Here is a 21,770-nt window from a genome sequence, read left to right on the forward strand (position 1 = left end):
TATATGAAATTGTAAATTCATAAACTGACCTATTTGTGATTACTGCCTTTAATTATAGAAAATTTCATTTAGTTAAAAATTCTGTTCATCAGATTCTTGTGCTGGAAAAGTTCCCTTTAGAGCTGGACTCCTGACTCCCTGTTTACTGTTGTAAATTACTTTGTGGAAAAATAGAGTTTTATTTAGCTTTTTAGCTGGTAAAACATTTGTGTTGAGCTTCAAGCTGATTTTTATTTTCATCTAACATATGTTGTATCAAACATCCTACAACACATAACCAAAATAAAGCTCAAGGGGATTTTCAAAGCTTTATAGGAAACTTATAATTTGACTGTTTCAGGAGAAAAACAAAGTTGTAAATTATAGAAAACTGAATTGTTGGCATCAGAAAGGTGTTGGGGAACAGCAAGGAATTGGACCTAGATGTCCCAAGTTGAACAGCAAAATAAAAAGTTACCAGGCATTGTGTAAAGGGGGCATTTATTGCACATTTACATAGTTTTAAGAGTGCAGCGTGCTTCTCTGTTGCTAATCACCCAGAGCTGACACCAGCTCACAGCATGCTAAATCAGATTCACAAAGGTTGATGCAGAAATAAGTAGTCCTTTTCCACTGAGTCATTTCCAAACAATTGGTTAAAAGGAAACTGAATTGTGTGTTTAAACGGGCCTTACCCTGAATCATGTCTTAAAGCAGGCAAATGTGTCTTTTCATAGACCGTTTCTGGGTGCGTGTTTCTGACTGCAGGTGCTGTAAATATGCTCGTGTCTGTGTGTGTGTTCACAGGTCATCTGTCTCCCCGTCAAAGGGGACCTCCGGGTCCGTGTGGATGTGTGAGTTGTCCTCGCTGCACACCCAGCCGATGGGCGTGCGGTTGAACGAGGGCCGTGAGCTGATGTCAGCCTGCTGGGTGGGAAGAGGCTCCGGCGCCTCGTTAGCAGCATTGGTCTCTGGGAGCTCAAAGGTCAGTATCTTGGAAGCCTTGTCATAGCCGCCATAGGGCAGCGCCATCCTGAGGATGAAAAGTGTTGAGAAGATACACGTCTGTCTGCAAACATACGCGTTAAGACTTTTTTTATTGAGCTTATGGACACAACGAGAAACACAAGTTCCCTTTTACTGAGTGACTGACATTATGAAAGGGTGTTCAGTTATAAAATGTTTTGCAGAAGGACTGAGTTCTTTAGTAGAATGACAGTAGCTGGGTTTCCTCTGCTCATTTTATATTTTTTCCTCTGCTCAAATAAATATTGTAGCCATACACCCAACATTTAGTTCACTATGCCTTGAGGTTTTCTAAAATTTGTTTAATTTTTAGCAAACAACATTGTTAGCTTTCCCACAGTGTTCAACTAACTTTTAACATGCAGTCCAACGACCAGGAAATCAACATTTTTCAACACTTTTTAGGTCAGGTGCTTAAATAAACAAACCCTAAACCTTTTTGCCATTTAATACACCAAACCTGAGTTTGCAGACATAATTCATTCTTGTGACAAAGATGGAATTTGAAACACACTTTAAACTCGTAGCAGATAATATTAGTTATAAATAAGTACCAATCTGAGGTGTCTTTTGTGTTTGCCTCCTTAAATGCCTGGATTAAAGTTAAAAATATCAAAATACAACAAAACGTTATGAATGGTGCGATTTCACATGTGAAGACCCATTAGTGACTCCATACAAATAATATTTAGGTGGTTAAGTGTTTATTTATTTATTTATTTTGACCGGTGGGGCCTGTGTACGGCAGACTCGCCTCTGTCAGTTAGCCCCAGGGCAACATGTGGCTACTATGTAGCTCATCATCACCAGTGTGTGAATGTGTGTGTGAATGGGTGAATGACTGATTGTGTTGTAAAGTGCCTTGGGGGGTTCCTGGACTCTAGAAAGTGCTATATCAAATACAGACCATTTACCATTTACCAAAATGTAGCAATAATCAACTCACTGAAACTCATGAATATTTTTTTATTGCTTGTTACCCACAGTTTTAAAACCCAGTAATAGTTTACCAGGAAGTTCAGCAGATTAAAAGGAAATACGCTTTTTGTGCATGAAGTTCCGTCTCTGTCTATAACTCCAAAACCCTGACTTGTTGGGGAAAAACTTAGCAGGACCTCCCATTGGTTTGTTTAATCTACACTGTGATGTTTTGAGCTTTTCATCAACTGATTCTAATCCAGAGCCTAGTCTCTCTTGCTGCTGGATAATCTCACCTGCCTGTTTTCAGGCCATTACAGCCTGAAATGTCAAAAACCTGATCTCTAAAGACCGAAGTCAGAATTCTGTTGTGTTAAATAAATGCATAAAAAATAGATGGTTCTGAGTCTGATGATGTTTAGGTTTTTGGTCGTGTTTGGTGTTTTGGGGAATAAAAGTAGCTAGATTTTGCTAACACAGGAAATATTCTGAATGCATAAATGTGCTGAATTTCTCCACCATCTTCATTATTACTCGCTTATACTGACACAAGTCGGTGACTGGATGCAATCTGCTGGGTTCCTTATATAAGAAACTTTTACTGATTGGCTTAATGACCTGAACTGTATTGGAATGTTTACTTTGTGAAGTGCCTAATAAACTCGAATTGAAATGAATTGAACTGAACTGAATTGGACTGGATTTTTACAGGTGAAACTCAAAAAATCAGAATATGATATATTTCTACTTAGACTGAGATTCCATCGAAAGGCTCAGAAACCCTCAGCAGGTGTTTAGGACCCATTAGCTGATCAGAGTGTGACACTATGAGTCTAGAATATTGAACCTTTTCACAATAATCTAATTGTCTGAGATTTTGAATGTGGGGCATTCATCAGCTGTAAGTCATAATCATCACAGTTATAACAAATAAAAGCTGAAATATCTGGATTTGTATGGAATGAGTGTGTCTCATATTAGTTTCACCTTTTAAGTTGATTGACTGACATAAATGAACTTTTGCACCACAATTCTGTTTTTTTTTTTAGTTTTGTAGTTCCATCTGTAAGTTTCAATGTTGAAAGAAAACGTACAAAACAGTTTTTTACATTTGCAAAAGGAAAAAAACTCACTGTGACATTTTTTTCTTCACACTCAATTCAGACACTTTTTATTATGATGTGTGAACAGATATTTTTCATAGTTTAAACATGACTATAATGCTGAAGAAGTTACTGAACAGTGTGTGTGTGCGTGCGTGCGTGTGTGTGTGTGTACCTGTTGAAGCTCTTATACTGAGGCAGTTCTAGGTGGATTTGGATGGGTCCTGGCATCAGAGGCTTCATGGTGGCTGTCAGTTCCTCATTGTTGTGCATGGCCCGTTCCCATGGTGACACATAAGTACGTACATACTCCTTCCTCCTCTTTGTCTTTTCTGCCTCTTCATTCACTGACTTTTCCACATCTGAAACACAGACGACAATGCTTTTTAAAAAATGCTACCTGACAGTAAATGTCAAAAAGAGCAGAAAGAGTAAATGCTTGAGCTTACTTTCTTCTTTTGGCATTGTAGGCTTTGGTGGAACAGGGGGAGGGGACATCAGCAGGTTCTGGAGGTTCTGCTGGAAAGTGGAAACAGAATACAAACCTTCAACAGATCACCTGAGTGCACATATCACAAATCCTGTGGTGCATGTTTAGTCTACCCTCACCATGTTCTCATTGGTCACAATGAACTTCTCCACTCTCTGCTGCCTCATCCTGAACATCTTGGATCCTTTGTTCTTCAGCAGGGAGAGCTCCTCCAGCATTACATCTTTGGGCGTCTTTATCTTGGTGCCCAGGTCGAATTCAGCAGCATCAGGGTCCGATGCATCCTCTGGGTGGGAATAGGGAAAAACAACACATTCTCACTCCCAGCATGTCAAAACAAACGCTTGGTCAGCCACCCTCTGCGTCAGACCCCTGACGCCAAAAGTGCCCTTTTTCGTCACTTATGTGCGAAAAGGGTTTTTCTTTTTTCTGACTGCAGATCCTAATGCAGCGTGAAACTGATGCAATGGGATGTTCGCAGCCAGGGCACCACACAAGCTCATTGTACCTCACCCTAACCTTATCCTTTTGTTATTTAACCTTCCCCTCACCCCTATCCTAACCTTAACCATCTTGCCAGCTAACACGTTAGTGATGTGTCGGTCGCTCTGAAAGCCGGCTCTATGAAGTGAACGGTGGGAGCCGCCTCGTCATTGGTCGGGTTTGGACGGAGCCAATGCGAGGGGGAGGTTTCAACTACCAAGGTGGAGGTGAAAAGTAGAGGGTATTTGTAACCTCCCCCTCGCCAGATGGTATGTTCTTACATTCCCCTTGGGCGGCAAATATGAAAATTCACAGTCAGAATGTAGTGAGAGTGACGTTTTAGGTAGCAAGAGGGTTAAGGTTAGGATGAGGGAGAGGGGAAGGTTATAAATAGTGAAACGTTAAGGTTTAGGTGCGGTTAAATGAGCTGGTTCGGTGCCGCATCAGCAGACATCCCAGCGTGTCAGTTTTATGCTGCATTGGGATCTGCAGTTAGAAAAGGGAAAACCCCTTTTCGCACATGTAATGATTTGAAGTTGTATATTTATACACTGTAATTAGATAATTTAATGATCTGATTTTGTATATTTATACACTGTAATTAGATCTAAGTAATCAATCAGAAGTGGTTGTTTTTATCATCAGGGAGTTTACTTAAACACTCTGTATTGACTGAGAGACAAGAAAGAGAGAGAGAGTTGGGATCGTTTAAGAATCTTTAATTTCTATAATTATAAATTCTTACAATCTACCAGGACTATCTCAATGATGAATGCATATGGATTTAGATGTTTCGTGTTGGTGTGTGTGTGTGTGTTTTGTTCAGAATCTCTAGGCTGACATAGCGAATCTGGTTTGTTATGACTAGGCTACCACGAGGCTTCAGAAGCTGATGACATGAGCCGCCATATTGCCGTGACCACGTACCGTATGGAGTCTCCCGTGTAGATCAGGAATTGCCAGGTCCTAAGACCTCGGTTGTACTGGAGCTGGTGGAACAGCGGTCGCAGCACTACAAAGCCCGTCTGAGGATGACTCCGGTAGTAGTCGGCAGGCGTCAGCAAGTTCACTCTTATTTTGAAGGAACATCGTCTCGTTGGTACAAACGACGGAAATCTCCAGCTTGACAGTTCTCAGCTTAAAACAGGAAGTACAGCTGGCCATTCTGTACTCCTCTTTTGCGGTGATGGATTGAGAGCTGGTTGAAAACAATGTTGAGAGTATGATGTAACTCCTTTGGAGCTCGGATCGAACAGAGCTGATGTTAACGTGGAACTGAACTTAAAATGGCGTTGCCTTCTTTTATATCTCCCAGTTGTTTATAAATCTTAGTAAACCGGATTGGACTACTTTCATAAACAAACCAGATTCTGCCCTACCACAGACGAAAGTTCTGATTGGTTGAGAATAATGTGTCATGCGTTTCCATGGTAATGTATATCAGTCTGTCTGGTGCAGTCCTGTTTATTCATTAAACACATAACTCATGACATCTTTATTTTACAGATCATTCACCTGATTATTAATGATCAACATATGCTTTGATTAGCTTATCACAAATAAAGTACTTTGATTAATTAATTAAAAGCTTTCTTCTTCTCTTCTTCTGGAATGTAATCATACTGAACCAAGCGTCCGACCTTGGTGATGTTACTGTGTGAAGGGGCAGCTGTTAAGGGCAGACCATTATAAGCTTCATAACGCTACACACATAACTTTTGGCGTCAGGGGTCTGACGCGGAGGGTGGCTGACCAAGCATTTGTTTTTGACGCGCTGGGAGTGAGAACGTGTTGGTCACACATCTCGACTAAATCCAGTGGGCAGCTCAGAACCGAGCTAGCTTTGTTAACTAGCTTGTCTCGGTCAGAGCTGCCTGCACCCCAACAGACCACAGAGTGATAGAATGATTTTAGAAGATGGGAAAATAACTCTGAAAGGACCTGAGCCTCCTCAGGAGGTGGAGGCAGTTTTGGCCTTTATTACTCAGAGCATCTGTGTTGTTGGACCAGTTCAGTTTGCTGTTAAGATGAACACCCAGGTACTTAAAGGTATCCACCACCTCAATGTCTGCTCCCTGGATGTTTACTGGTGAGTGAGGAGGAATGGCATGGATGAATGACTGTGTTGTAAAGCAACTTGGGGGGTTGTAGAACTCTAGGAGGCGCTATGTCAAATACAGGCCATTTACCACATGGAACAATTTTAGTGTGTGCTGAATGATATTACATCCAAATCCTAAAGACCCATTTTTTAAAGATTCTTTCTTTTTTTTTAATTGTGAATAAAAACCCTGTTCTACTTTATTTTAAATATTTCTCCAGTGATCTGATTGTGAGTTTCATTTAAATCTTAGTTTTCAAAAGTAAACTAAACATTTCTGATTATTGAAAATCATTTATACAAGTAGCAAACTTGATTATTACAGTTAGCATCCATTTAAGAAGATTCATGAAGATATTCTGACAGTTACAATCAGCTAAATGAAGGATTTAAAGTGCTGCAGAGGAAATGCTATCTTCTGAAGTTTGGCTGTAAACAATCTGTCATGTGGTGTTAGTGGGTGTAGCTGGGGGAGTTGTGAGGTTCATTAGGCCAAGGTAATATAGAAGAAGAGGGCATCAGGGAATGTCTCTGCAGTTTATTTATTATATCTTATTTATGAAGGGAAACCCTCATCACACATGGCCTCTCCTCTCTGTTACTGATGGATTTTACTGCTCCACAGTGCTCCTTATAAAACGCTCTCCTCATCTAATGCATACACCCTGAAATCCCTCATAACACCTGGAGTTCAGCCACTAACCCACACACAGAGTCACAAACTCATCTGTAAAGCTGGAAGTTGGCATTGCAGCGCTGCAGAGAGCTGTTAGCAAAGCGCCATAAATCAGGCCGGTGTGTGTATGAGTGAGAGGGTCAGAGAGAAATATCGATGATGCTGAGCAGAGCAAAGTCTCCCGAGGGGATATTTATTAGTGTTGATTGAGAAGAATGAGAAACAAGTGTTGGCTGCTGATGGGGAGGAAACTGGACAAACTGACAGAGAAGAGAGGACAGATGGATGACTGATAAAAGTCAGAGTGACACAGTGGCAGGGATGATGGAGAGATGTGTTGGCATTAACTGGAGCAAAATAGGGGATAAGCTGGATTAGCTGAATGACTTACTGACTGAAAACAAACTGGAAACATACAGATGTGGCTGCAGAGGGGACAGCAGGAGGACTGGGTCAGAACAAACAAGCAAATAAAGAAAAAGATGGCAGTGGATTGTTTAACGACAGATTTGTGCACATGACCAAAGTGGTTTTAACTGCTGATTTTTCTTGATAATCTGTGCTATATTAAAGGGGCCATATCATGGAAAATCCACTTTTTGGAGCATTTTACCATGCAATATTGATATTTCCTTGAGAAAAAAAATCCCATTTATGGCTGCATTAATGCATTTTCCTGTTTCAGCTGCAAATTTTGAGCTTTATTTTGAAAATCCTATAAAGCAGCAATTGAAAAATGTTGCATCACAAGGCCCTTCTCCTTTCCTGGAAGCTAGTCTCTGATCTGAAACTGGCCTTCACTGGTCAGCACAGGATTTGTGTGTTAGGCGAGTATTGTCATGTAACAAACATGTTAGTCGAGTGGTCAGAATGCCAAACTGGCACGAAGCTTTGTGCAGCTTTGCATCCTGGTTGGGGCAGTAACTTTTTTCTTCTTTTTTAACCACACTTGCCAGTATGATTTTTTTCAACCCTATGTAGCGTCCAGAAATGGTCAGTTTTTCACCTACAGTTTGACCTCTTCAGTATCCGGTCATATGGAGACATAAGTCTTAACTGGAGCCTTTAATCTGCAAGAAAGATACTGTTGCCGGACCAAGGTCCCTCTCAAGTTTCCTCTCATCTGTATCTGCTTTGCTTCACAGAACAAGAAGAATGAACTTTTATAAAAATGAACTGTTACAATAACGAATACTGAATGATGCAATGGAATACGTAAATAATCATATAGTTGAATGAATAATAATGGCTGAAGAATAATAACAATGTTTGATTAATCTGTGCTTTTATCACTGAAGTCGAAATGAATATTATTATGTTGTGATCAGTAGGCATGTTGTGTGGGCAGCAGTAGCTCAGGTGGTAGAGCGGGTTGTCTCATGATCGGAGGGTCATGGGTTAGATTCCAGCTCCCGCCAGGGGTATCCTGCTGTTGTGTCCTTGGGCAAGACACTTCACCCAACTTGCCTGTGTTAGTGGTGGTCAGAGGGGCCGACGGCGCCAAATGGCAGCCTCGCCTCTGTCAGACCTCCCCAGGGCGGCTGTGGCTACAAGTAGCTTACCATCACTAGCAGTGTGTGAATGTGAGAGTGTGTGAAAGCATCATTGGGTGTCTAGAAAAGCACTATATAAGTTCAATGCATTATTATTAAAGTTTGATTTAACAAGTGAATCATTATCTACTGACAGCTCACATACTCAGACACATGACGATGACAAGGTTAAACTAATCTCATGACACATTGCTTTCTGTTCCACAAATCAGAGCTCCTGTATCTATGAGGTGTAGTTTCTGAGGTTTGTTGGCAAAAACCTCTTTACATGTAAGATTCTGATTTGTCAGTAAATCAAAATTTGGCGATTATCAAAACAGAACTCAGTTGTAGTGAGTCAGTTGAGCCTAACTCTGACTGGCCATTGGAGGAAAACTCTTCTCCCATCACATCTTTTGACAAGCTGTCAAAACCTGTTGCATGCTACAGCTGACCGCAAACGGTTCCTTCAGAATAAAGCTGTTTGTGTGTTATGTTTGGGGTTTTGTGTGTGCAGTTTTGAAAGAAACGTACAGTTTTGAAAAACGTGTTTTAGCAATCGAAAAAAACTGTAATTTGATGGGAATTATTATTATTTCTTCTGTAGTGTGAGGGTTGTTTTGGGCCTGTTAAGGAACTAACATCACAGGGTCCCCCACCTGGGGGACCCTAGGCTGTTCACTAGCTTACAAACTTTGACTTACGTTGTCCCTGCTGCTGTTCACTTATGTAAACAAGTTGACAACTTTGCCAGAATTCACTCTCTGTATTTATAACACTATGTGATAAGCAGTGTTTCACTTTACACAGGAGCTGATAAATAAATAAAACTATCAAAAGTTTGGATCCCTAACAGCTTTTGTCACCACTGGGTTAAGCTGCTACTCTCACATAGGGCAACACAACATATCTCATAACAACAACCCTAACCCTCACCATGCTGAATAAATTACATAATTTTCACACATGTAATCCTATTAGACCAATAATAATATAATAAATCATTTTCTCACAATTCATTATAGTGGACGTTAACACGTGGCATGGTGCAATATAGAATTATCAATACTTACAGTTTTTCTCCATTGCTTAAACACATTTCTTGAAACTATGCTTCACATTTTCCTAACAGTAAACACAAATCTATAACCCAATTTTCCAAACATCATATTTTCTGGTCAAAATGAAGCTCTACACTCTAAACCATTCACTCTTGCTGAAAAACCAGACTTTGCCCACAGACATCACACACAGGCCTCAAAAACACACACACTACAACACAGTCTTAGACATTGGTGCAATAAATTCCAAACAACATTTTGAAAACTGGCAAGTTATGTTGCTTGTGGTTCTTCCCCACAAAAACCTTTTTACATTAATACAAAAGATGCAACCAATGTATATACAGTGGCACATTTTTATTCACGTACCATACAGTACAACACACACCAAAACCATTATTCCACCTCAGCATCCTGTCCTTAGTGTGGGTCAGGCCAGAGAGTCTCATCTGCATCACAGGCTATCTTGGCCCCAGCCAGACAGCGGGGGTAAAATCCTGTTGCTTGCCTGATCCACCCCTGGCATGCATCTACTGAGATATCGAAGCAGGCTTCTTCCAAGGCCTGGAGGAGGTCAACACGGACATAAGGTTCTCTGTCGTACAGTTTCCACCACAATGCTGAAAAAAACTCTTCTATTGGGTTTAGAAGGGGAGAGTATGCAGGCAAAAAGATGTTAGATAACCTTGGGTTATTGGTAAACCATTCGTGCACCAGAGCAGCGTGATGGAAGCTGACATCATCCCAAAAAACAATGTAGTGAGACTGCTCTAGCTCTGCTGGTTCCCTGTAGTCCAGCTGGAGCAGATGTTGTTTTAGCCCATCAAGAAAAGCAAGGAGAAGCTGAGTGTTAAGGTCCTAGAATGGCATGGCGGTGGAGTACCCCTCGTTGGCCGATGGCTGCGCACAGTGACATTCCCTCCACGCTGACCTTCCACCTCCTCCTCCACTTCCTCCTCTTCCAACTCTTCCACCTCCTTTTCCTCTTCCATCTCTTCTACCTCCTTCACCCTGGTGTCCTAGACCTCCTCCACCTTTTCCTTTGCAGCTCTTTGGATCCATTGTTTCAAACCTGAATGAGCTGATTTGGGCCCTTTTATCAAAGGTTCTGATTGGTGTGTGTTAAATTGTGACTCCTTGTGTTTCCATTTGGATAATTGTGTTCTAATGGAGCTCAAGCTGTGCTGACTTCAGTTACTGTAACATTATTGACTGTTAGTGCCTTCTAAATGACCACATGGTGTTAGCACTGAAAAATGTTAGGATATCTGTGTAGAGTTTTGCTGTAACAGTTTACCAAATTTGACTCATGTGTCAAAGCAGTGAATAGTATGTATGGTTCAGGGAATTTGGTGTGCTTTTGGGAAATGGCATTATGGTTTAGGAATTTGAGTTTAAAAGGTTGGTTATAGTGTTTGAGCAATCAAGAAAATCTGTAATAAGTAATATAAACACATCACATTTATCATTTCAGGTCTATCACAGTCAGTCCCTGTCTTCCTCATGAAATGTATAAGCGTTAATCTTACCCAGTAAAACGTGATCGCTGCAAATTTAAAAATACAACCAATCCAATTTTCTGTCTTTAAAGTTTTATAAAAACAGACAAGTTGAGTTTACACCCTTGTCTGTTAGTGCAGCCAACCACGCAGCAAACTATTACAACTATACTATGAAACTAACTGGCTTATTATGACTATCTTCAATGAAGTTTCAACATGAGTAAACATAATGAACCATAATAAGTGGAATAAATGCTCCCTACTGTAAAACACCCAAGAAGCATCAGATATGACAATGTACTGTGTATGATTTGTCTTTGCTTGTCATCTAGAATCTTCTGGCACTGATCAGTAACTGGCAACAGCCATGACACTCATGGAATGGCAGTGAGAAGGTAACTCTTTGCTTAGAGAAATTGCCTGCAGAAACCACAACTGACTACTACTTTGTTCTTACTTATGGCTCACACAGTCTCCAAAAGGGAGTACTGGCACTTCTTTACAGCAACACCATCTTGGTATTTTGTGTTGCCCATAATGGTGACAGGTTTGTGGCTGCTTTGCCACCTGATAATGATCCACTGCTGTCCAGGAGTTGCCGCATGCCTGTCAGATATTTTGTTACTGCCTGGAACAAGTGTGTTCTTGTTTAATTGTGGCAACATACAACCACATGTAATAATTCACACCCATGCAGATCTGTCTACATGAGAAGACTAGGCAGAGTGTGCGCGCGTGCATGAATGCGTGCGTGCGTGCGTGTGTGTGTGTGTGTGTGTGTGTGTGTGTGTGTGTGTGTGTGTGTGTGTGTGTGCATGCGTGTGTGTGTGTGTGCATGCGTGCGTGCGTGCGTGCGTGCGTGTGTGTGTGCATGCTTGCATGTGTGTGTGTTTACCGTTTTGGCTGATGTGGGACAGGTCGGTGATGATCTTACTGGCGGTCTTCCTCTTGTTAGATGGGGCAGAGTTGGTGAGAGGCATAGCTAACAAACAGAAGAGATGTGCTGGTGAAGGTTCTCAGTCAGGTCATGGTAATCCAAAACGAAGGCAACTGGATTTCTTTGGTTGCTTTAAGACGTTTCGTTTCTCATCAAAAGAGCTTTGTGAATAAACTGTAGCTGTCTGTTTTATGAGCAGAAACTACTTATGAATACCTCTCCTTACTCCCTGATGAGTTGCCCATGTCATTAGAACCTATTGTGTTGGAATGGTTGTTTTATTAGCTGGAAAAGGGTGTGATATCAACTGAAACTGTTTTGGAATTAGTTTTAGGACCGCACTTGTAGGTATTGGAACGGTGATTCCTGAGTCCTCCACCTTGACTTAATGTAGGCTTTTCCCATTGGACATATGGCTTCTTTTACTCCTCTCTCAAACTATCTATCTTTTCTGTCTAGAATGTGTACTTTGTCATCTTAAAAAGTGTGTGATCAAAGACTTTTTATTTTCATAAAAACGTTTTTCATCTATCTAACAAATGCAGTTTTTTAATGCTAAAAAATAGTTTTAACACAGTAAACGTGTACTGTTTTCCACTCAGTATGTCTGACATGATTATTCCAGAAGTTTCCCTGTAAATGAATAGATAACTGAATTATCTCAGACCCCGCTTTTCTTCAGCTAAATTTTATATTTTGCATTTTTTAGCTCAAGATTCTGAATTTTGTGTTTCTCTGAACCATGAAGCAGATTTTAGACCTTTTCATAAAACCATACCCATCATGTTTATTCTCAAAGTATTGATGAAGTTACACGTAACCTAATGGACACTGAGTAGCATGTTATGAGATTAGCTACATTACTCTGTGTTAATGTTAAGTGTGATTAGGTACCTCTGTTTTTCACTTTGTTCATCTAAAATGTTCAAGAAACTTTATTTTAAAAGGGAAGATTTGTAAAACAACAATTAGTTTTAGTGAAAATTCCTACAATAAGCCATGAATGGAGGTCCCTTTCCCTTCAGGAGAAAGTGAGGGGTATGGTGCAGGAGAAAGGTGTTTCTTCCTTTCATCTTTTAGCATTTTTCACTTTGCTGGTAAATTTAGCTTTACTGTTTTTTTTTTTGTTTTGTTTTTGTTTGTTTTTTGGTCTATACAATTTGTTCCACCTTTTCTTTCGGCTGAGTTGCGTCAACAAACTGATTTGGAGTGGAAACAGCTTTTCCAATTTCATAAAGAACAATTGCCCGACTGCTCATTTTTATTTTTTATTTTTTGTGACAAAACAGGAAATAATGCAGTAGTGGCCTGGAGTCAAATCAGATACAGGAAAAAGCTCGAAGCTCATCAGTTACCATCTAAGAAGATTTAAGCTTTTTCCCCAAGAGACTTTGTTTATAATGAAGCTGTACAGCAGCCACAGATTGGTGTGAGCTTCAGCCAAACCTCCGTGGGTTCCTTAATCAAGTTAAGCTCACTTTAAACGTGGCGTGTAACCCCTGCTCGCCCTTGAGGACACTAATTCCTGGTGGCAGCTTGTGTCTCTTCTGACTAACCGCTCAGATGGGGCACAGGCAGTATGTCAATGTCAGTTGAACAGGTCAATTGCAATTATGTAAAGCTGGAGGTGAGCCCCAGCGCAGAAGAAAAAAGCAGAAGGGTCTGTCTACAGGGAAGCAGTTAATGTAATTGCTTTTCATCCACTGTAATTGAAGCTCATTTCCACTCCTGTGTGAGCTATTTTTACGAGCGCATGTTCTATAGCTCTGCAGAGGGTGTAATCTGCGCAACACATACAAGAGCACCACCAACACTTGCACAAAGATTTGTGCTCAGATGGCTCCTCTAATGTGGTCCAGTCACAGCAGGCTTCTTGAGTGGAGACTGCAGGTGTTTTTGGATGTTCTGGGAAATGCAAGATAGCGATAACGGTGACGGGTGGCTACAGGAGCTGAGTGTGAGGGCCTGGGTCCAGTTACCTCCTCTCCTAGGAGGAGAGGCGCTCCTGTCTCCCTTAGCCAGCCTGTTTTAGCTCCAGATAAATCTCCAGCAGACAGCTGAGGAGGAAGGGCATCAGTCAGCACATTCCCAGATACATCCACCCCAGAGGCCTAAAAACTCCACTGCAGAGGGTCAGATTCCTCACCGACTAATGGGTTAGGTAAGAAATGGTGGAAGATGAAGAAAAAGTAGACATTTGTCTTGGTCTAAAAAAATGATGATTGAACCAAATGACCAAATTATCAATTGAATTACCTGTTAAACCATGCAAGATGATGTATGACTGTAAAGTCTTTCATCTGAAGTTGCTGAAGATTATATTAGAATATTCTGCACTGTTGAGCTTGATTTCTGTTTGATTGAACTCATTTAGTTATAGGAGTTTGTGCAGACCACATGAAGCCAAAGTGTAATAATAATGGGCATCAAATCAAATTGTTTCTCTTCTTGAGTTTAAAAGTTGTTTAATAATCTAGTGACTATTGGTGATGGATCGTTTATAAACAATAAAAACCTGTTTGGAGAGGATGCTGAATTAGTCACCACACCACCAACTCTCCATAGGCTTACCTGTAAAACGTTAAATATCCACAGGAAGACCCAGGTCCCAGTCCAACAGTGTCCTAGATTCCCAGAGCTTGTATTGGACTGCCTGTTCCTGTCCTTGCCCTGCAGAGAATGAAACCCAATCAGCAGAACTGTTCCAGTGCTGGGGACCAGGTCCTGGTGGGGGGGGAGGCAGGGGGGTACAGACAGGTGGGTGTGGTAATGGTATACTAGTTATATACTATATACTGTTTATGCAGAGCTCCGGGAGTTGACGTCACTTCTCCCGGCATGCAACAGTTCAAATCGAAACGGCGCCATGTTGGCAGGCAGAAGCCAGCAACTGGACTATTTGTTATTGTCAGAAAACTCAATCAAACGGGAAATATGGTAGATTCCTGTTGTGCCCCAGGATGCAGAACAGACGCGGACGACATAAGGAATGAGCCATCTACAGGATTCCCCAAGATCCGGAGCGCCGCAAACGTTGGTTCATTGTAATAAAACGCGCTCGTGACCGGGCTGAAATGAAACTGTGGGATCCCGAGAGTAAAGGTTTTCACTTATGCAGCGACCACTTCATATCAGGTACTTAAACCAACGTTTCCTCAACTGTGTATGGTATTTATTTTAAATGCTTTTATTACGATTCTTAGTGGGCTTCCTAAACTTATTTTGGCGTGGCTTTTTCTGCCTTATTACTCACAGCAACGAGTAAACGTCACGTAAAACGTTGCCTCATGATTTCTGCGTGCTGCTGTTTATGTGTTTTATGATCACAGCATTTAACCGGCTAAAGCCTGATTTATGCTTCTCCGTCTGCGTCAGTGCGGAGACACGCAACGCCATTATCCGTCCTTGCGTAGGGCTCCGGCAGGCACGCAAGTACGTACGGAGTCGAGCCCACTTTTTTAAACATCCGTCGAACGAGACGGATTACGCAAGCTTGTGATTGGTCAGGACGCCGCTGTTGTTTACAGCGCCGCCATTGCAAAGAGAGCCGAGGATAACTAGCGGCAGACACGGAGAAGCTTGAAGAATACCTCGCGAAAAAAACTCTAAAAATATGAACGTTTAATTCTCCCGTGACTGGAGGAGTGAAAAGATGGGCAGCAAGCGTTTTATTTGTGGATGGAAATGACAGGAAACGTGGGTTTAGAGGTGGGGAGCGCATGAAGCGGTGGGAGAATGAGAGACAAATACGTCCGTGTTAAAAGTCTCTTATATACACAAAAAACACAATATAAACACACGATCGTGGACCAATACATGACAGGATACCACAGAACAGCGCTACGCCCTCTGTGGTCCTGTCAGGCAATTGCTTTGCAACACTCCCCAGGAGACGGAGAAGTAAAAGCGCAAAACGCTTCCGTCAATCCGTGCGTGTCTGTCCCTTGCGGAGCTGACGGAGAAGCATAAACCAGGCTTAAGTTGTATTTAATTTTTAAGCAATGGTTGATCAATTGTCAGATCACACATAAAAAGCACTTTGGATTGCTATTATCTGTTTCACTGAGACAGCTTTCAGACAGATCCTGAGACGCTCCTGCCTGACATATTTATTTTATTCACGGGAAAAAATCAGACTAGGGATTTCTCTTGGTGTTCAGTTTATACATTCAAACAGCACAGCACTCTATTTAAACTACTTACATGTAAATCTATGTTATTTGTCCATCCATCCATTTTCATCCGCTTATCCGGAGTCGGGTTGCGGGGGCAGTAGCGTCGAGACGCCCAGACTTCCCTCTCCCCAGCCACTTGGGCCAGCTCCTCCGGGGGGATCCCAAGGCGTTCCCCGGCCAGGTCCGGTAAGAAGTCCGCTCCGACAGCTTCTGGCATTTTTAAAAAGTATCCCAGGGGCACGGTAAGGGTCGGAGATGTTTAGTCTATTTAATTTCTGACTCTATAAAATGATTTCTTCGGTTTTAAAGTGTGAAGTACACTCCGACAAAGTAAAATCCAAGCCGATCCCGTTCATTTTGCTTACATTTGTTGCCTGCCAACATGGCGTCTACTCTCTGAGAGTCATGTGATGTCCGGAGCTCTACACACAGTACCGGAGGTACACACAACAGGTGTTTTGTTTTGATTTTGTTCATCAGCTCAACAATAAATGCAACACTGTCTGTTTTATATCAACTACAATAAGAACACTGAAGTTTTAAAGAATTTGTCACCCAAGTACTTTTGTTAGATAAAGGCTGATTTGAATTGAGACTGGATTAAAGCTAGTTTGTGATTTGAGGATTTGGTTGGAGAAACTGGAATTGAACCAGCAACCCTCCAGGTGTCAGTCTCTTTAGCATTAGATTCCATTTTCACACCGATGACTATCAAATGTATTTGCCAGTGAGAAGGGGTCGTTAAGTACGATTCAGCCTTTGGTGTAGTGTTTGGATGAGGTACATGCTTGGATAACTTCAATTATTTTTAACTTTATGAGAGGAAAAGTGAAGTCCTAGTTTTCCCGAGATGATTGTCAGTTTTATGGTATAGACCTGTTATCATTGGCCCCATTTGAAAAGACCGTGATCACTGATTTATGTGTCAAGTTAGATTCTTGAATCTGAGGGTCAGAAAGTGGGAGAAATATTTTTGGAGCAGTTGGCGACCAAATTGTGAACAAAGTGAGATAACAGGAAACAAACTCAAAAGGCACATTAAAATGTATTATTAAGAGGCCTGCCAAAATTCACCCGAGAAACTGCCCCTTTACTTTTATTAGGTCTAATCTTTTTCCGTACACACTAATGCGGCTGGAACAGAAGCATGCACCCCCACACATCTTACATTGAAATGATCGGCTTGGTAGAGAGAGATGTGCTATTACTTTTCTTAGCATTTTGAGTTGCCATGGCAAAGTGATTAGCCTTGGTGTTGCAAGGCTGAGCGCTGTAGTTCTAATATGAGACCGAACCAGAACCCAGTACACCTGATGAGTTCAGTCTGATTTGGGCCGGTGAATTGTGTTAATTTAGCGGGTTGACTCTTCGAGCGCGCTGCGCGTCTAAAATCTGCTCGCAAAGCGAGTGAGAGCGATGCACAGTGTGTCTGCTCCAAGGGCGTCAGTTTGTTTTCAGAATTGCTGGGGACAATAACCATACACTTGAGTGGGGTTTAAAAATTGCTGGGGACAATAAAGTAGGCTAGCACAGGGGTCGGCAATCCGCGGCTCTGGAGCCGCATGCGGCTTTTCCATCCATCTGATGCGGCTCTCTGTGCTTGTAAAATAATGAACGGATATTTAAATAAAATGCTTTATATTTTACTGCATTAATTTTACACCTGTATGCCAATTCTAAATGTAAAGATTGTCTGCGTAAACCTGAACAGGTCCAACCCGGTCTTACTGTGAGACCGGGTTGACGGGTCACGCTTGTGCGTAATCATATAGGCGCTTTCTGAGCTGAAGAGGATGTGAGATTCTGGGATTCTCCTCAGACGGCTCCTGAATGTGTCGCTACATTGGAGACAGGAACAAGCACTATTCAGCCAAAGTTTCATAATCAGGAAACATTTTCTAAGTGACAAGTCTCTCTGAGAGACAGGGTTTGGAAAACACTCGCTTCAGTGGGAGGAATCTTCCCGCATGCGCTCTGGTTATCTGGGTGGCTCTGGGGTTAATCAAGTTTAATTGTTTCTCTTTGCAACAATCTTCACAGGAAGGCAAAACAGTTAAACGGCAGGTTACATATATTTCCATTTGACTGTTTATTTTGACAGATGAACTCAAGGATGTTGCTTGGTTTGAAAGAATCACCCCGACGCACACTGATGCGCATGGATGAGCTGACATTTAAATCGTTAACGCACATCGCGAAGGTAAAATATTCCCATCAGAACATCAGAGCTTTATACTGGACACTGTGTTCAGCGCGGCTCGGAGCGCCCACAGTGGACAGTGAGCTGAAGATCTGGGGTTCGCAGCGCAGTGCAGAACCACGGTGCATGCGATGATTTCCTCCCACTGAAACAGTCTGGAAACCCGGTCTCTCTGAGGGATGTGTCACTTGGAAAAATGTTCTTTTTATGAAATTATGAAACTTTGGCTGAACAGCGCTTGTTCCCGTCTCTAATATGGAGACGCATGACGCGTAGAGACATTTGATCACGCACAAAGTTTATGTGGAGCAGAAGCGGTCGGGCCACGGCAGGTGAAACGTTCCTAGCCTACATGAAGTTAAACTGTTTAATTGTAACATTAATATGTTACTGGACATGCTGGTCTGGTTGGTTAGACCAGTGTTTGAAGTGGAAAACAAACACACACACACACACACACACACACACACACACACACACCAATTAAAATAATGCTGATAGCATGGACTAGAAGTCAGGTGATGGTTTACGTATTTAAATGATGATCAGGCTGCTGTAAAATGTAATCTCCATCCACATCCAGACAGAATTATCCTCTATTCTTTCTCTAGTTGCTCTGCTCTTGTCTGGGCTGATCAGCTGATGGTGCGCGCGGCGCGCCTAACTAGCGGCTGATGCACATTTTACGCATTTGGAGAGGTGGGCTGGATGCTTTGCGTTTACTGGAAGATGGTCCACTTAATGCACGGGTGTAGACTAAATATTAATGACAAATGAATGAAAATTAAATTGTGAGTTTTTACTTCATATTTTATAAATAAAAATGACGGGGAAACACATTTATGACATCTTTTTAAACTAAATTTTCTAGCGCGACCTGCCTGCTTCACTTAAGTCACTGCCTATTAAGGTCCGTCCAAAATTACCATGGGAAATGGGTAATAAGGGCTCTTTGATGGGAATAGGTTGCCGACCCCTGGTATAAGATCTGAGCTGGTAAAACAAAAATCCTCATCAGTGTCAGAGTCCAAGCCCCCAGGCCGGCGTCTCCCAGCTGACCGGCTTCTGTCTCGGACCATTACCCAGCATGCCCCTCGCGGGGATTCCCTCCACGTTGCACCTGCGTCATCCATGTCTATATATGGAAGACGCCACACCGGCTCTTCACTCAGTCATCGTTCCACCGTGTTCCATGATCAGAGTATTCAGAAGCTAAGACAGTTAAACCTCCACCTTTCTAACTCAGACCTCATCCTCCCGTCAGCCTTTTCAGCATCGCTTGCAGCCAGCAGTCTCTAATAAAAGCTCTTACTCCCGAACCCAGTCTTCGAGTCTGTCAATCAGCAGGCGTTTTTGAAAGTGGGGGGGACACAGCTGCCAATCACAAATTTTGCTGGGGACATGTCCCCGGCGTCCCCGGTTAAAATGACGCCTATGGTCTGCTCACACAAGAGAGGAGCGGAGAACGGACCTCTAAACATGCATCTATATAATTAAAATAAACGTGGTTCTCCAAAGCCAGAAGCGTTGCCGTGGTGATGTTCTGTCCACTCTGCTGCCTTGCAGACAAGACGCCGCAGATCTCCGATAGCTTCTCTGGGATGTTAGCGTCGTAAGTTGCTTACATATTTGTCTGTGAAGCTGGGAACAATTTCACAGCATGGAGGCACAGCTGGTCGTTTCACAGAGCTTCATTTGAGCGCAGGGCCAGATTAACACTTTGTTGAAGTGTCAGCCCTTGTGTCTCAGCCCCTCTTGTGTGAAGACACTCCAGGGTAAAGACGTGTCTACCTGCGCGTGTCCACAGAGCAGGTACACAGAGCAAACAAACTCGACCCAGACGCTGCTCCATCGACACCTAGCAAAATGTGCCATTATCCTATACCTGTGATCACTGGCTTCAGAGGAAGGTCAAACACAGCAAACCGCTTTCGCAAACTTCAAAACCTCCGCTCGCTAAAACCAACTCCCCCCGAAGACACCAACCTGTCTATGGGACTTTGGAACTGCCAATCAGCTGTAAACAAAGCTGACTTCATTACCGCATATGCAAACCACCTGTCACTTGATGCACTGGCTCTCACTGAGACCTGGATAAAACCATGTGACAATGCTACCCCATCTGCTCTCTCAGTTAACCACACTTTCTTCCACACTTCTCGTGCATCTGGCCGAGGTGGTGGAACGGGCATGTTAATTTCCAACAAATGGATATACCGTCAGTTGCTACCATCACTAAATACAACTCCTTTGAATACCATGCCATCCAGGTAACTGTACCGAAAAAATTCTTTTTGGTTGTCATATATCGACACCCAGGCCAACTCAGAGACTTTCTTGATGAACTCGGCACCCTGCTTTCCTCCATTCCTGAGCACGAATGTCCCACAATGGTCCTTGGAGACATGAATATTCACCTGGGCAGTCCCAGCTCATCAGGCTTCCTAAAACTAGTACAAAGTCCTCCAACTCACAAAGCTGGAAAAGCACTTGACCTCATTTTCACCAGAAACTGTGCCATAGACACAATCTCTGTCACACCGCTGCATCTTTCGGATCATTACTTCATCCATTTCAGCATGACTCTACAAGGGAGGTCCACTGCTTCCTCCTCAATGGTCTCATTCCGCCACAACCTCCGCAATCTGGCACCCAACCACTTCTCCTTTCTTGTTGCCTCCACTCTTCCATCTCCCAGCACATTCTCTGCTTATGAAGTGAATGAAGCCACCGAGTCACTCTGCTCCACACTGCTCTTGTCTTAATAACTTGTGCCCTTTAGCCACTAGACCTGCTAGATCCTCTCAGTCGCACCCTTGGCTAAATGATACCCTCCAGTTTCTACGCACCAATCTTAGAGCTGCGGAACGGAAATGGCGCAAAACAAAAGATCCTGGTGATCTATTGAAATTTCAGGAATTACTGTCCTCATTCTCTGCCAGCATCACTGATGCAAAAAAAGCTTTCTACACTGACAAAATTCTCCACTCTACTGACTCTCAACTACTGTTGAAACTATTTTCAACATTCAAAACTGCTCAACCCTCCATCTCCACCTCCTACCAACAATCTATCAGCTGACACCTTTGCTTCATTCTTCACTGACAAAGTGGCAGCTATAAGCAAACAGTTTACTCAACTGGCCACTCCTGAACATTCACTACCACAAACTCCTTCAAGCCCAACCATCTCAGGCCCTACTGCTTCACTTTCCTCTTTTTCCCTTGTCACTGAGAACTGTGTGTCCAAGCTTCTCACGTGCAGCCGCCCTACTACATGCCCACTCGACCCCATTCCGACTAAGCTACTCCAAGCTATTGCTCCTACAGTAGCCGCAGCAGTCACATATGTGATCAACGCTTCACTGACATCTGGTACATTTGCAACCTCTCTCAAGCATGCTCAGGTTAAACCGCTGCTAAAAAAAATCCATCTCTTCCTCCAAATCATGTGGAGAACTACCGAACTATCTCTCTCCTCCCTTTTCTGTCCAAAATCATTGAAAGGGTGGCTTTCAAGCAGATCACAGAATACCTTTCACAAAACTGTCTGCTTGACCCTTACCAATCTGGGTTCAAAAAGGGCCA

At 42.5% G+C, this 21,770-nt stretch overlaps 1 protein-coding gene across 2 annotated transcripts; it reads right to left on the reverse strand.

The window, feature by feature from the left end:
• Positions 1-463: 463 nt before the first annotated feature.
• On the reverse strand, positions 464-14,555 carry myoz1b (myozenin 1b). Of its 2 annotated transcripts, none has more exons than XM_054749298.2 (6): positions 14,380-14,555; positions 11,767-11,853; positions 3,636-3,802; positions 3,476-3,542; positions 3,202-3,388; positions 464-1,012 (listed from the first exon to the last, which is right to left on the reverse strand). In XM_054749298.2, exons 2-6 carry the CDS (start codon positions 11,849-11,851, stop codon positions 781-783), a joined length of 738 nt encoding a protein of 245 aa, XP_054605273.2. In that variant the 5' UTR covers positions 11,852-11,853; positions 14,380-14,555; the 3' UTR covers positions 464-780. The 2 variants fall into 2 exon arrangements, with proteins under 2 accessions (XP_054605273.2, XP_015818394.3); XM_015962908.3 differs by having other exon boundaries at positions 3,476-3,545.
• Positions 14,556-21,770: the final 7,215 nt, after the last annotated feature.

This window comes from Nothobranchius furzeri, chromosome 16 (assembly GCF_043380555.1).
Source record: "Nothobranchius furzeri strain GRZ-AD chromosome 16, NfurGRZ-RIMD1, whole genome shotgun sequence".
Classification (NCBI taxonomy): Eukaryota; Metazoa; Chordata; class Actinopteri; order Cyprinodontiformes; family Nothobranchiidae; genus Nothobranchius; species Nothobranchius furzeri.

Bases quoted from the DNA above. Each gene is read 5' to 3' on its own strand.
- myoz1b (XM_015962908.3), bottom strand. From the start codon at position 11,851: ATGCCTCTCACCAACTCTGCCCCATCTAACAAGAGGAAGACCGCCAGT. The intron at 3,803-11,766 runs GTAAACACACAC...ATTCCCACCCAG, and splicing joins GTCCCACATCAGCCAAAACG to AGGATGCATCGGACCCTGAT. The intron at 1,013-3,201 runs GTACACACACAC...TTTCATCCTCAG, and splicing joins CAGTATAAGAGCTTCAACAG to GATGGCGCTGCCCTATGGCG.